Here is a 16,435-nt window from a genome sequence, read left to right as displayed (position 1 = left end):
GCAGGGTGCCTCTGAATACCAGCTGCGGGGAGCAACAGCAGCAGGAGAGAGGACCTGCCCTCAGCTCTTTCCTGACAGCTCTTCAGAGGCATTTGGTGGGCCACTGTGGGAAACAGGGTGCTGGACTGGATAGGCCTTGGGCTTGATCCAGCAGGGCTGTTCTTATGCTCTAACAAGCCTCACATGGCTATTTGTGTATAAACCTGAGTGGGAAATGATTATGGAAAACAAATATTAATTAACAAGTCGGAGGGGGCAGGGCGGGCAAGGCATAGCTGCCTCTGGTTCCTGATAGCTCCAGCTGCACCCCTCTCATTAACAAGAGGCTTGCTGCATGCAGGTTGCATGAGGTACAGCTGTGCTCTACCTGATGAATGGGCAGCTTTCAGGCAGCAAGCCCCTTATTCACTGGGGTGGGAAACACGGGTGCTGCCGGGAACCAGAGGCAGCGGTTCCTCATTTGGTGCACCCCCACCTCAGCTCGTTAAGGAGAACCGCTACTGCAAATCTGGATGTTGCAGGCTAGGTATGAGTTCCTTACTGGCCTCCTGTTCAAGCTGGAAATCTCATCCCCTGAGGCGGCACCTCTCCTAGTGAGCTACCTGGGACTGTGGGTCTCCTGGCCACAAAGCCCAATTCAAGAACAGGACGGGAGGGAACAGGGCTGTGCAATACTGACTCCCTCAGATTGACCAGGCCTGGTAGAAATGCTAGGAGGCTGCCTTCTGCCCCTTCCTGGCCAATAGAGAAGGATTATGGCTCTTTCACAGAATCAGAAATGGAACAATAAAGAGTCCTGTGGCAAACCCAAAGATTAACAAATGTATTGTAATATATGTTTTTGGAGGCTACAGCCCACTTGCTGGGTGCATGAAGTGTACCAAGGTGGAGCAGCACTGTATGTTAAAGAAGGGGTAGAATCTAAAAAGATAGAAAACCTAGGAGGACTGGAGTCCTCCACGGAAACCCTGTGGGTGACAATACAAGGCCTGAAAGGAAATGTGCTACTGGGGAGGTGCTATCGCCCTCCTGATCAAAACACTGACAGTGACTGGGAGTTGCAGGAGGAAATCAGGGAGGCTTCAAGGAGAGGCAGGGCAGTAATCATGGGTGACTAAGACAAATTGCTAAAAACTTCTCCTGATGAAGCCCTGCTGAGAGCAGGAGGAAACAGGCGAGAAACTACCTAGATACCTGCTTGCCTAGGATGCCTGTTGAGAGTTCACAACGAATTACAGCAAGAATGGATCTTATGGAGCAGTAGCTAGTCTGAGTAAATATAAGAACTGATCCTGTGAAACCCTACAGGAAACATTTGATTCATTATACATCTAATGGAACTTTTGATCCCCTTCTGACTCTTCAGCTACTCTCTTGGGACTCTTTCTTTGCCACTGTGTGCTTTTTCATTGTCAATATGTCCATACAATTGTCCATTGTGAAAATGATCACAGATGTGTAAGAAATTTGTTTGTATGGCATTTTGGGGGATACTATGGGGTTTTCCCCCCAATATGATAACAATCTATGGTGTGTAACATTTCTATAGATTATATACACGGTTTATATACATGTTCTTATGTATATGGCTTCTTTCCTTCTTCATCATCCGTGTGTCCTCCTCATTTTTTTTTTCTTGCTGGAAGCCTACAGGCAGGAGGTATGTGCATGCCCTCTCCCCTGCAGTTGCTCCCCTGCAACTGGGTTTGAGAGGCATCTTGTCTCTGAGGCTGGAGGTGGCCCACAGCCACCCAACTAGTAGCCATTGATAGACCTCTTCTCCATTACAGTGGTCCCTCGACTTACGAACTACTCGACATAAGTATTTTTCAAGTTACAAACGGCAGTTTTAGATCCGGTTTTAGATGCGGTTTTTTCGACTTACAAATTTTTAGATGGGGTTTCCTCGACTTACGAATTTTACATGCGGTTTCCTTGACTTGCCTGCCTGTTTACTGCCTGTTTATTCTTGAAAAGAAATGTTCCTGTGCAGTTTGCAAGCCTTACTGTGGGTCTGGGTCTTTTTTCTAGGCTCCGGAACGCATTAATCCGTTCCCAATGCATTCCTATGGGAAACCGCTTTTCGACTTACGAACTTTTCGACTTACAAATGTGCATTCGGAACAGATTAATTTCGTAAGTAGAGGGACCACTGTAATCTGTCTAATCTCCTTTTAAAGCCGTCCAAGCTGGTGGCCATCACCAAATCCCATGGCAAGGAATTCCATAGATTAATTATGTGCTGTGTGAAAAAGCACTTCCTCTTGTTGGTCCTAAATTTCCCGTTTCCAAAGTCAAGGCAAGATACACTTTAGCAGAACATGTAAAGCCGTGCTGCTGTCGGTAGTGTTTCAGGTTAATCCATTCCTTGATCCAGGCCAGCTTTTGAATGGGGCTTTAGTTACTTGTATTCCAGTCCTGGAGGAGAGGCGGGGCTAACAAACAGCCAGCAGCAAGAGCATGGAAAAGCAGTCTGCACTGGCCTCTCTGTACATAATATCTATTTCATTAAACTATTAATATTCCTGATTCCACTCCACTGCCTTGTCCTTGCATACCACAACTCTTTCCCTTGGATTCTACACTGTCCTTCATTTCACTCCTGCCCTTCATTTCAGTGGGGCTGGTGCAGGAGAACACCCTGCTCAACTGCGCTCCATGCTTTGCAGCAAGAGCATCTAACCTTTGATTAAAACTGACACCAATATTTGTTCTTAATGTGACTTAAAGTCTGGAAATTGAACAGCCAACCTTCCAGATGGTGCATTTCATGAAAGAATTAACATAAGAACAGCCCTGCTGGATCAGGCCCAAGGAAGCCCATCTAGTCCAGCATCCTGTTTCACACATGGGCCAACCAGATGCTGCTGGAAGCCCACAGGCAGGGGTTGAAAGGGGCCTGCCCTCTCTCCTGCTGCTGTTACTCCCCTGCAACTGGTATTCAGAGACATCCTGTGCCTCTGAGGCTGGAAGTGGCCTATAGTCCTCCGACATAAGAACATAATTAGAAAATTAATGGAAGGAAGATTCAGTAATCCAGAAACCTTCAGTTTATAATGAGAGTTAAGCTGCTTTACATTGTCACTCGTGTTCTAAAAAGAATGGAAATTGCAAGTTAAGGTGCCCATCTTCACTTATGTGCAATATAAACTGTAAAGACGTTGTATAATCTGATATATGATGATGGCTTTAGAAATGAGGCTCCACGCACCCACACTTTGCCTTGGTCTTTCAGTTGGACATTGGGCTGAGGAGGGACGCATCCAGGCAGACATTTAACAGGTGCAGTTTCCCTAATCATTTCCTAGAGATGCCCCTGATAAAATTCTGCCTGATGCATCTCTGATCAAAGCAAAGTGTGGGTAAATGGAACCTAATTTCTAAAGCCATCATCATATACCAGACTCTACAAAGATTCATCATATACCAGACTCTTTATGGTGCAGAAGTTAAGGTGGGCACCTTAACTTGCAATTTCCATTCTTTTTAGAGCATGAGAGAAAATATAAAGCAGCTCTCATTTTAAACTGAAGGTTTTTGGATTACTGAATTTTCAGGCATTTGAAAAAGGGAAATCTGATTAGACACTATGGGGAAGAGCTTACCTAAACCACAAGGTAGAACTTCCTGATGTTGAACATCAAAAACTTTGTAAAACCTTCAACTAAGATAAAGTCACACTTCCCCCTGCCTGAAAAAACACAAGTAAATGAAATCAGTGGATTCAGTAATAGAGACAGTGTCATCCCACCTCATGATTATCCAGCAGTGAATAAGAACATAAGAAGCAGGTGATTTGTGTTCAGTTTAGATCGGTACTCAATTTTTCCCTTTTTCTTAAAAAACAAACTTGCACAAACAACAATAATTAAAAATAACAAACACTTTAACTGTTGGAAATGGAGTTCCAGTGCATTGACCTTTTGCACCAACTATCCTAATGACCACCAGGGGTCATTAGTGAGTGAGATAGTGAGTAAAGATAGTGAGTAAGGGTTAGATAGTGAGTAAGGGTCTCCCTAACTGTTCGACCTGTCTCTACACACCATGACCCCAATCTGACTCTTCTTCCACACTTCCTGTGCTGAGTCACAATCCTTCCTTTCCCTCATAGAGAGAAGATGGAAACATCTCTCTTCCTCCATATCTATTCATTATGTAGTCCTTTAGATTACGGTTAGGTCTTTCCTATCCAAGTGTACTTAACCAATAAATACTTAGTATTTAGTTCTACAAGGATCTCCATGTGTTTTTCTCTAAACAGCTGCAACAACTAAACCAGCCTCTGCTACCTACTCTGTAACTGGAGTGTGTGCTCATGTCTTAGTGCTCTGCTGTTTTACCCACTGAGGGTAAAAATCAACAACTTCTAACATTAACAACTGTGTCTAAAACTACAGATTTTCTTTCCAGAAATTTCCCATAAACCTCACAGTTCTCCTGCTTGATTTAATTTCCTTCAGGATGGTGTCATCAGAAAACAGTGCAAGTTGTACACACACACTGCCATTCACACAGAGACACACTGCAGCCACTCACACAGGCACAGGCACACACGGCGCACGGACACACAGAGGCACTGGCACACACAGACAGGCACACACACACGCATGTACACACTGTGGAGGAATGAGGCCTAGCCCGCTTTGTTTTTGAAAAATAAACCCTTAAATTGTAAATGAATTGAATTGATATTATGAAACTTCTTCTTGTAAATAAGCCCTTGCATTATTGCAGTGTTATTCCTAAAACACTTCCTATTGTAAATAGTATGTATAAAATGCTTGCAAAGTCCACATGTTGCAAAGAATGCTGGCAGGGTCAAAGGCTGATGCCTGTTGTTTTCTAGTTTCACGATGAGAAAGAACTCTTTGATTTTGGAGGGGAGTTTTGAAAAATGGAGGGAACATTTGGTTGTGCGGATTGGATTGTTTAAAAAGAACTGTTAGGACAATTTGTGTATCCAGTTGTCCCTTACCAACCATGGATTTTCCAATCGTGGATTTGAGTATCTGCGACTGGGAAAATGTGGCAGGTTTCACCAACCGCAACCTGAGTATCCATGGTTTGTGAGATTTTTTTGACACCTGTGGGGTTTTGGGGGGGTGGGGGGGCCAGGAAGTCATTTCCAGGGGTCAGGGGGTCATTTCTGGAAGTCAGAGGGTGGTTTGGGGGGGTCAGGGGGTGTTTTCTTCTTCTTCTATTTTTAACTTTTTGGGGCAGTCTTTTTGCAATTGCAATTCCCCTGACCTGTTGTTTTCAATGCTTTCCAATTGCTTCTCAACTGCGGTTGGCAAGGGACGACTGTATATAGGAGGCTGCTTTAGCAGAGCGTTAGTCAGAGTTGAAGAAGAGAGTCCAAGAGTGGAAGACTGAGTCCTGGAGAAAGTCAGAGACAGAGTCAGAGTCAAGACGAATCGAGGAGGGGGAGCCCTGGAGAACGTCAGTGTGCCGTTTTGGAAAAGAGAGAGGAGGCGGAGAGTCTCTCTGAAGACCCTGTTGGAGAATCAACATTGAAGAAGCAAACGGTGGGAAGCTGAAGGATCTGAGGCCAGCCAAAGCGGAAGAATTGAAGCCCAGGCCGAGAGAATCTGTGTGTGTGTGTGTGTGTGTGTGGTTGTGGTGCACTGTGCTGGGCAGCCAAGCATGACTGTGACCTATGCCGGGTGGCTGAGCGTGACCTCTGCTTTAGAGGCAGAGTGGGGAGAGGGGAAAGAGATAACCAAGTGGGGTGGGAACATGTTGCATATAGAAATATTTCTACTAATGCATATTCGCATAAATATACCTGTTTTATATGATTACATTCTTGTGAGTGCAGTTGCTGTTTGTGCCAAGAACCCATGTGCTAAAAATACTGTATGTGTCATGGGGTGTGTGTGTGTGTGTGTCTAGGGGGATGATGCTTAACTGGCAGTGGGGGGTGGGGTTGGGTTCCAAAGGCCTTTAGGCCCAGGCTCCAAAATTACCCAGGCGCACCTCTGCTTCCATTGATAGAGCTTAGCACCTGCTGTTCAGGGACATGTCACCTCTGATCCTGATGGCACTATACAGCTATCCTGATAGTCCTGTCCTCCATTAATGTGTAGAACCCTTTTAAAATCATCTAGATCAGTGGCCATCACCACATCTAGTGGCAGTGAATTCCATAGTTTAACTACACATTGTGTAAAGAAGAACCTCCTTTTGTCTGTCCCGAATCTCCCAGCTTTTAGCTTCAATGGATGACCCACAGGTTCTATTATTATGAGACATTTTCCCACTCTCTTGCTTCTTTCTGTCCTTGTCCACCCCCAATTATTTTCCATTCTTATTCTATTGATTGTATTGGAGGAGAATATAAGGGTGGGGGGGTCAGTTGCTTATTGGCGTTATAGAGCTTAACCAAATATGTAGCTCTTGGGGGAAATCATATCCGTCATCCTTACACTGGCCCACATGATGTCCAATGTTATGGAGGCATAGCTCTGCATTGCAGGGCTGTTGTGGACTTCAAGGGCAGTGGTGGGGTTGCAAAGAACCGGTAGTTTGAAAGTGGCACTTCAGCCAATTTCCCCAACAGGAAAATCTGCAGAAAGGCCACGTATGCAACCACCAATTCTTACCAGCTGCAACACTGCCTTTGAAGTTCACAATGACCTCACAGTGCAGTGTTGCACTTTTGAAATGCTACGCCTCATGTGGGCCACTGACTGTGGCTAACAAGAAGCCTCACATGCCTATTTGTGTCTAAGCCTGAGTGGCACAATGGAATTCGATTTCTATGGAATGGTCTAAAATGTTTTGAAAAACCACAACAAAATTTTAAACCCACCCACCCCCAACTATGGTTGCAATGAAAGTGGTTAAATAGTGAATGGGGGAGTATTGCAGGTTTTGGAGGTGTAGTTTTGTAGTCGCCCCATGCCTGTTTGGGGGTGCCCAGCATGGGTCTCTTAGTCTTCTATACATGTACTGGAGCAGTGGTTTGGGGCGCGGTCTTGCACTGATTTCGACACCATGCTAGGACATCTCCCTGGGGAGTGCCCTGGTTGTGTGGATGTATGATTTAGGGTGGCCCAAATCTGGGGCACCCCCTCACCCCAGCTCCTTGTGTGTTAAGTGTTGCCGGGGTGGTGGTGTCATAATGCATTTTGTGCAAAAGCAACGCTTGGGGTCAGGCTGACAGCTTGTGCATCCAATAGAGGACAGCCTTCCAGTGCTGGGGGTATAGAATACATAGTAACTCAGAGATTCTTTTGGGTTGCAGCAGCATGAAAACTTAGTTCTCCTTTCAGCCTGCTCATGCAGGTTTTTTTATTTTTTGATCTCTGTAACAAATAAAGAATTAGGAACCAACTTTAGCCTTGTCAGGCAGTTTGATAACCATTTTGACAATCTTTAAACAAACATGCACACTCTTTCCCCATCCTTGGGTAAACTCTGGGGGAAAGAAACCAGTTCTACAGGGTTCTGGAGTGCATCGGCTTGAACAGGGAGAAGCCAGCTGTGGAGGTGCCTACTGGTTAGTAACCATCACACAGCTGACAACCTCCCCCCCCCAACTCCCAGAGCAGTGTTTGTGAAATGTGGTAGCACCTTTTGCAGAACCGCTCGTTCATAACAGCATTGGGGCCAGTGTTCCCTCTAAGGCATGCACATGTGCTAGCACTCACACATTTTTGGATGTCCGCTCAGTTAATTTTAGATCCTGCTGAGGTTGGATCAGGAAGGCCCCACCCTGAATGCATGTGTGTGCACACCGCCTTGATGCTGCTGCCCAGAACAAAACTAATTTCCACACACAAATGGGGAAAAAAAATAGTACTATTTTTTATAATACTGACTGGGGCTTCCTGTGTATCATCTCCCTGGTACAGAACATTCTGGCACCAGAATGTTCTGCATTATGTTGGCCACTGTGTGTATAGTTTAATGCAAATACATGTAAACAGAGTATTCAGTTCTCTGACACTGACCAAGCTTATGCAACCTCCTCCGCTGAAGGGCTTCTGAGCGGTTCATTTTCGGGCCATGCTAGATATATCTGCTTTCCATGCAGCTAAAATGCATCAATAAAGAGCTTAAGGTTTGTCTTCAAGATATAAATGTATATTCACACTCTGGAAAAAGAAACCACAACTTCCCCATTTGGCACAGCAGGGAGAACCGTTTAATTCCATGTCCTATTAATAAATCAGCAGCAAAGCCCCCCTCCCACCTCCCAGCTGGCCCCTTAACATACGTCATCGTGTGCGTCTTCAACAAGAACCTGCAGTCTGTCTGGAGGCGTCCAAGACTCTTCCTCAGAACGGGTTGAGGAGTTGAAAGAAAACCCTTCACAAAACTCCAAAGGCATCTTTGAAAACTTCCCGGAAGGAACTGCAGCAGCAGGAGATATATGTACCAAAGGAACACCTTTAACCCCTTATATGTATCTTTAAAAGACATCTACTGCTGCCGGGGCAACGTCTCCAGAGCAAAGTGTTTTTGCTAGCCAACCATCTCTCGGGCAAGGTGGCGTCCAGCACTAAGGGATGGGCTACGGCATGGCCATGCAGCCTCCCTAGAATCCATCCTGTTCAAACCCCCCAGAGCTGAGTAACCGGCCCAGCCCAACACCCATAGGAGGATGGAATGTTGTAGAGATTATTTGCCAGCCTTGTCCAACATCAGACAAGGAGAAAAATATATGTCTGTGCCTATAATAATTGGATTTATCCTCTTTAGAAAATAAAGGTTGTTTCAAATAATACTTGCTGCATTGTAAAGCTTAAGGCGAGTTGTGCTGTAGCAACCCTGGACACCTTCTGAAATACACAAACAAGCCCATCTCTCTGAATGGCTGAGTCAGACCATTGGCCTGTGTAGCTTATTACTGACTACTCTGGCTGGCAGCAGCACTCAGAAGCTTTGGGCAGAGAAAGGTCTTTCCCATCACTTGCTACCTGAGATCTTTTTCACTGCCGAGATGCTGCCGAGGATCAAACCGTGTTCAGCTGCTCTGCCCCTGAGCTATGGAGCCTTTCTAAGGGGCACATATTCTTTAGGCTGCAAACTTTCCTTGGCTCACCTTTGAAAAGGGATGGCAACAGCTCCATGCAGCTTAAAGAGAGACCCAGCCGGCATCTTCTAACTAGTAGCCTGTAGCTCAGATCCAGTCATAGGCACTAGACTGTGGGTGGGACGGAGATTGCCAAGGGTGGGAATACAAGTGGCCACAGCCACACAGAACCTATGTATTCCATGTATTGCAATCAAGCAACCACAAGAAGAACGGAGTTGCTCTTGGCTCTCTGAACAGGGGGCGGGCAGAACGGCTTCAGTAGGCAAATCTCGTGACACTCCTGAGCAGCCCTTCTAGATCACACAACTAAAGCTAAATCTTAAGTATATTTAATGCTCTATTGTGTGCAGCCAGTTCCAGTCGTCTCCTCCCCTCCCCTGGATGGATTAGACGTATTTGTTGTTACGCTCCTACAATAAGGCATGGTTACTTTCACAAAGCTTAGAAGCTGGTGCCAGTGGCAGCAGGAGTGGATTAGGCTACCCATTGGAAATAAGCCACTTCGTCCAAGTCCACGGGATAATCCGTCAGCAGGGTGGGAGTCTTGTCAAACAACTCTCCTTTGTAGCTGCGCCACTTGCCAGCAGGGACGTAGACGTCCCGCTCTTGCTTGCCCCTCTCCAAGACAGGAGCCACCATGAGGGTGTCCCCAATGAGGAACTGGGAATCGATTTTGTGTGCTGCCTCATCGCTGGGAGAAATCCACCAGATGGGCCGTATGATGGGGTCCCCAGTGTCAGTGATTTCCCCGGCCAGCTCCAGCAAGAGTGGGGCAACCAAAGATTCGTGGAGCCTCGTGAACTTCAGGGCAATATCTATGACTTCCCTGTCGTAGAGCCAGGGTGGGTTGGAGAACTGCATGGAAGGCATGAAGGCAGACACTTCCAGCCAGCGGATATAGAGTTCCCGATCTGGGATTTCCAAGGCACCATCTGTCTTGTTGGGAAAGAGGTTCCCGCCAATCATGTCAGCTGAAATAAAAGGGTATCCCAGCATGCTAATAGTCAAGACCGTCGGTATCAAGGACTTTAGCCCAAGTTCATAACCCCACACTGAATCCCGGTCAATGATCCGGAAGAAGCAAGAGATGTTCTGAGACTGGTAGCCAACTCTGACCTCACCCAGCTCGTAAAAGGGGATGGCCATTTCTGTATAGCGCCTGGACCAAATGCTGGGATCTGACAAGGGACGGAAGGTGCTGAACTGTTTGGGAAGATAGTTTATCTCCCCAGCATCAAACTTGAAGGCTGATATGCCATACTTGGAGCGAAGCTGCCTCAGATGGCTCTGAAACCATTCCCTGGCCGAAGGGTTGGTGAAATCCAATATGGCCCCAATGCCATTCCACCACTCAACCATAGCGGGAAGCCTCCCTGTTGGCTCTTTGATAAAAAGCTGCCTTTCTATCCCCACCCCAAAGTTTGAGGAATTGTAGTTTATGAATGGGTGTGTCCACAGTGTGACCTCAAATCCGTCTTCTCTGAGCTTCTTGAAAGTTTCCGTCTTATTTGGGAATTTTACTGGATCAAAGTCAAAATCACCATAATATTGCGTGTAGGTGTCATCTATTTCAATATGGCTGTGGTTAAACCTATACTTTTTAATATTTCCTGCAAAGCGCAGCAATTTCTCCTGGTCAATGTCATTTTTGTACAAAGCCCAGGTCGACCAGATCGGATACCGGAAGGCGTTTTTTGAGGGGATCTTAGAAGGCTTGTAGAAATATCTCCGCACCATGTATTTGTGAATGGAGGTAACATCAGAGCCTATGCAGACACGGTAACTCAGCTCCGGGAAAGGCTGCTTGCCCAGGGGAGGCTTATAGGGAGAATCTTTATACCTGGCCTGGAAGAAGAGGGATCTTTCAGAGGCATTGAATCCAAGGTGGAAGGGCACCGAGTCATTAATCTTGATGGCCGCTGCTTTGGATGAGATCCAGTACCGTTCCAAGATGCCCCCAAAGCCAGTCCTGAAAGAATACACATCGCTAGTCACAAATGGCATAGGCTCTTGGTAGCCTGGTAGCCTGATTGGCCAGTGCTGCACACTCATCTCACAACCACCGTACCAATGAGCATCCCCCCAGAACATCTTGTGCTCCACCACTGTGTCCGCAACAAACTCCTCCCAGCGGACACGGTAGCACATGACGGTGTCTTTGGGTTTGACAATCTGTATGAAAAAATTGAGTTTCCCTTTGTCTGTCCTGGAGCAAGAGAGAATTTCCTCCTCTTTGGAGCACGACTCCAGGTCAAGTTTTCCTGACTGGAAGGCCACCATGAAGACAATTTCTCCATTCTGGTTTTTGATGGTGAACCCATCCTTCTTGAGGTCCATCTGTTCTGTCTTCAGCCTCTCTGCTTTCCGAAGAGAAGCCACATAGTAGCCCCATGCCACTATGGCCGCAATGAACAAGAGCAGCCCAACCAGGATTGCAGTAATCAGAGGCCTGGCTGGCTTCTGCTTCGCTGGCGTGAAGTTCTCAGGCAGGAATGTGTACATCGTGCTGCTGTCCTCTCTGGGAAGCTCTTTTCAAATCAGAGGCACTATCAAGTTGACTGGAGGTGTCTGGCATCTACAGGTCTGTAGCAGCAAACTCCCCCACCTCGCTCCTTAGGACTGAGTCTTCCTCAGTTGCTCAAGGACATCAAGGCTTTCATCTCACTTAGAATGTCCACCATCTTCTTTGTAGCTCCATCCAGTCCTAGAATGAAATTATCTGGAAGGGGAAAAAAAAAGCTTTGTTATGTTAAGGTTTGTGGCCTGGTAAGGGTTATTTCTGCCATCAAATAATGGCTTATTGCATCATCAAGGTGGTCTATAAAGTTGGCCTGGCTTTTTGGGTTGACCAAATCAACATGACACCCAGGTCTGGCCTGTTTACTAGGCAGACCTTGGCAGTTGTCGAGGGTGCCAAACCTTGGGGGGGGGTGTGGACACGGGTGCTGCACCCCCTCCCACTGCAGTAGAGGCTGGGTTAGGGGGCAGGGCAGTGAGGAAGCACATGGTATCTATAAAAACTTGTGAAACGCCCTGCCACTGCCCAGCTCCGCATGAAATCCACTCCTGCAGCTCAGCTGGCCAGGGTGCACACACAGCCGCCATCTGAGGGGCCAGCCCGGGAAAAAGCTTTGCCAGACTGACCGCTCCAATGGCCGCTGTGCACGGCACTGGCTGGCCGAGCAGTGGGGGCTGGGGATGTGGTGGGGGCAGACTCTGTGCAGGGGGGCAGCGACAGGAGATCTCATGAACCTCAAAGAGGATCACCTGCTTCCGCACTGTCCCCCTCCCACCCAGTGCCAGGCACCAAATATGGCTTTGGTGTCCCTCCTCACATTCCGCTAAAATTATATTCTGTATGGTACTCAATATAATTTCAACAGATCGCTGGGTGAGGGTGTGCCACAGTCCAAAAAGTCTAGAGTGGCCCTGACAACACCCCCTCCTCATTGCCCACAGAACACGGCTACTTTTCTTACCCACACTCTGCACGTGCCCTTGTGCACGGGACTTGCCACACAAATTCAGCGTAGTGCAGCGGTGGGCTTCTGTGTGGCCAGAACACACGTGGCAAAGAGGTTTGAATCAGGCCTCTGTGTCTTCCTTAATTATCACAGCACGTCAGAACGGGAAGGGACCTGGGCAAGCTCCTAGTCCAGATGCTCCCCACCCTTGTAAACAAGGGTCCCTCTTCTGTTCCAGACCTTCAGCTCAGGTACCCCACAGAGACACTGTGTGTGTGTGTGTGTGTGTGTGTGTGTGTGTGTGTGTGTGTGGCCCAGTGGGGTCCAGAACTGGACACCGTACTGTCCTGCAGTGGCCAGTCAGATGCAGCAAATCAGGGGTCTGGTTTTCACTGAGGGTGGAAGAGGTCCTAGATTCAGCTCCCAGACAAGAGCTGCCAGGGGTGGATGGGGGTCTCTATATTTGGGGAGAGAGCCCAGGTCTGTGGCACAGCCCCTGCTTTGCTTGTAGAAAGTCCCTGGAAGAAGCAGGGGGAGGGGGGAGTCTCCTGCCGAAACCTTGGAGAGCTGCTGCCAACCAGTGCAGACAATACTGGGCTAGAGGGACCATGGACCTGACTCAGTACAAGGCCGCTTCCTAGGTAAGCTATGTTTCTGGGAAGCCCCAAAGCCGGGCATGGCGGCAAGACCCCTCCCCATGGCACCACTTCACTGCCTCTGAACTCTATAGAGATTCTATATACGCTGCTTTCAACAAAAGTTCAAAGTGGCTTACACAGCAGAGAAAGGAAGATAGTTCCCAGCTCCAAAGGTGCTCTTTCAATACCATCAAACAGAGGTTCTTAATGCAGGGTCCGCCAGATTTTGCTGAACTACAACTCCCAGCATCCCCAAACCTGATTTCTTATTTTTGTGGCAGGGGATGCTGATAGTTCAGTAACCTCTGGTGGACCCCACGTTAAGAACCACGGCCATGGAGGATGATCCCAGCTGCTGGAACATAGGAACCGAGGAAGCTGCCATATACTGAGTCAGACCATAAGTCCATCTAGCTCAGTATTGTCTACCCAGACTGGCAGCAGCTTCTCCAAGGTTGCAGCCAGGAGTCTCTCTCAGGCTCAGCCCTATCTTGGAGACGCCAGGGAGGGAATCTGGGAACTCCCATGTGCAAGCAGGCAGATGCTCTTCCCAGAGTGGCCCCCATCCCCTAAAAGGGATATCTTACAGTCCTCACACATTCAAGTCTCCCACTGATATGCAACCAGGGCAGACCCTGCTTAACTAAGGGGACATGCCATGCTTGCTACCACAAGACCAGCTCTCCTGGGGGCGGGAAATGCTATGAGTTGGGACAGTTGCTTTCTGAATGCTAAATCGAAGAGAGCCACCGTTTGAAAGGTGCTTTTTGCCCAGTTAGCAGGGATGACTCATTGCCACCTCTCTCCTCTTCCTCCAATTCAGCCAATTCCCTTTTAAAGGATTTAAACCACTGGTCATCACCACATCTTGTTGCACTGAGTTCCATAAGTATACACTGTGTGAAGTATTTCCCCCCCATCTGTTCCAGCCTACTACCAGTCAGTTTCATAGTCTGACCCTGGATTACTGTTCCCTCTCTCCACTCCTCCACATTTTCTCTCACGGCTGCTTTCATCTTCCTTTCCTCCTCCTCCTTTCATTTCCTCCTCTTCCTTTCCTCCTCCTTTCATCTTCCTTTCCTCCTCCTCCTCCTCGGCCTCCAACCACGGCCTTTGGGATGGATGCCTGGCCCTTGGACTGACGCCATGATCTTTGTCCCACACTTCTCTTTTCCCACCAGCCTCTCTTATCTTCTCCATCAAGTAAAAGGAGGTGGTCTTGGATCATTTGCTTTACGATAAAGACAGCTGCAACATTTTCTTCCTTGGCCAGAAGCACCGCCGGCAAGCTCAGCACCTAGGCTGTGCTAATTGACAATAACCAAGAGTTGCAATAAAAGGGATCATAAACTTGTCAGATCAGATTTCATCCTTGGAGCAATAATGCACAACCCTGAGCTGGCACTGGATCGCTGCTGGACTCGAAAGCCCTCCCTCCTCCTCAGGCTGTCATATAGCTCAACGCTGCTGGGCAAAAAGGCGGGTTATTCCGACTGCTAACCATCCCGGGGCCTCCCAGGGGAATATTCCTAGCAGGCAACTGAGCCTCTCCACATTTGCAGATGCTTGCCCTGAGCAGCAACAGCTGCTGCCGCCAAAGGGCTGTGCTAATCCTGTTCTCCCACTCCCTGATGCCTGGATGTTCGGCTGTCCCACTTGGCTGTTGCTTCATTTGCTCTGGCCAAACACAGACCGCAAATACTGAAGAGGTCCCAGCAGCCATTCTGGTTCTGATGTAATATATTCCAGATATGGAATGACTCTTGAAGCAATTTCCTTGATTGGATATCTCCGTGCAAACATCTTGCAACGTTCTCTCTCTCTCTCTCTCTCTCTCTCTCTCTCTCTCTCTCACACACACACACACGCTTGTTTCCCTAAGATCCTCTAAGCCACAGCCTAATGGAATATAGTTTGCAACTCACAACATCATCCAGGGGCACACTGCCTCACAAATTGTATTTGTACTAAAATGTAGCTACAAACAAACAATTCACAAAATAATAAAGTTATAGAAAGTGAATCTCACAGAAATTGCTTGAAGCTCTACAAATATTTCCAAGTAATAAATAATTCCAATTTCCCCTTAAAAAGTAGTGTGAAACACTTCCCTCTGTCAGAACCATAAATATAGTTCCTTTTGTAGATTCTACCAGAGAACCTCCTTTTAACCAGCAGCACTATAGGAAGGTGCTGAAAGGCATCATCTCATAATACTGCGTGGGAGATGGCCATGGTAACCCCCTCCTGTATTCTACCAAAGAAAACCACAGGGCTCTGTGCGCGCCAGGAGTTGACACCGACCGGACGGCACAACTTTATTTCACTTTTATAGCTTGGGCTATATCTATCTTATTTATTTATTATTTTTCTATGTAAACTGCCCTGAGCCATTTTTTTGGAAGGGTGGTATAGAAATAGAATTATTAATAATAAGTATTATTATTATTATTATTAAATAATAATAATATATGGAAGTATTTCCATTTACTTGACAATTCACTGCCGACAATAGTTTAGCCTACCTTTTGTCCCCATCCCTCCCATAATAACCCCATCTGGCGACCCAGGGGTTCCCAACCTGGGTTCCTCCAGATGTAGCTGGGATGGGCTACGACCCTCATCACCCCCAGCAACGATAAATTGTGGCTGGGAATGATGAGAGTTGTGGTTCGGCCATGTCTGGAACCCCTGCCCAACTCAGTCTGTTGCTTTTTACGGTGCCCCTATTTGTTTCTGCTGCAACAGATGTTACTCATCTAGAATTTCTCCCCAAGGTATTAGTGCAGCATATATAGCACACAGCCTTCCCTACCTTGTGAGGGTGAGGGAATGTGAGAATAGATATGACTCAATGCCTGTCTAGAAGACTTAACGGTAAGGTAAAGTGTGCCGTCGAGTTGGTGTCGACTCCTGGCGCCCTCAGAGCCCTGTGGTTGTCTTTGGTAGAATACAGGAGGGGTTGACCATTGCCTCCTCCCGCACAGTGTGAGATGGTGATGCCTTTCATCATCTTCCTATATCACTGCTGCCCGATAGAGGTGATTCCCATAGTCTGGGAAACATACCAGCGGGGATTCGAACCGGCAACCTCATGCTTGCTAGTCAAGTCATTTTCCCGCTGTGCCATTTGGTGGCTTTCTAGAAGACGTAGACTCCATTTTTTCCAGTCATGGTTTTAACCTGTTTTGGTAGCTCTCCACAGAGAACTAGGTGCAAAAGGGTGGAATCTGAATATCTTTCTTTAAAAACCGGGTGAGGAGGAGCAGCCTGAAACCATCCAGGGT

At 47.3% G+C, this 16,435-nt stretch overlaps 1 protein-coding gene across 3 annotated transcripts in view; it reads right to left on the bottom strand.

Moving 5' to 3' along the window:
- Positions 1-7,266: 7,266 nt before the first annotated feature.
- Positions 7,267-16,435, bottom strand: part of LOC128347000 (myogenesis-regulating glycosidase-like) — a 31,754-nt gene continuing 22,585 nt past the window's right edge. For all 3 annotated transcript variants that reach the window (XM_053300925.1, XM_053300927.1, XM_053300928.1), the window contains exon 2: positions 7,267-11,765. In XM_053300925.1, the coding sequence (XP_053156900.1) occupies positions 9,521-11,548 (2,028 nt within the window). In that variant the 5' untranslated portion in view covers positions 11,549-11,765 and the 3' untranslated portion in view covers positions 7,267-9,520. The remainder of the gene's footprint in view (positions 11,766-16,435) is intronic.

The sequence above is a fragment of the Hemicordylus capensis genome, chromosome 2 (assembly GCF_027244095.1).
Source record: "Hemicordylus capensis ecotype Gifberg chromosome 2, rHemCap1.1.pri, whole genome shotgun sequence".
Lineage (NCBI taxonomy): Eukaryota > Metazoa > Chordata > Lepidosauria > Squamata > Cordylidae > Hemicordylus > Hemicordylus capensis.
The sequence above is the reverse complement of the archived record's forward strand: the minus strand, read 5'-3'. Positions and strand labels throughout refer to the sequence as shown.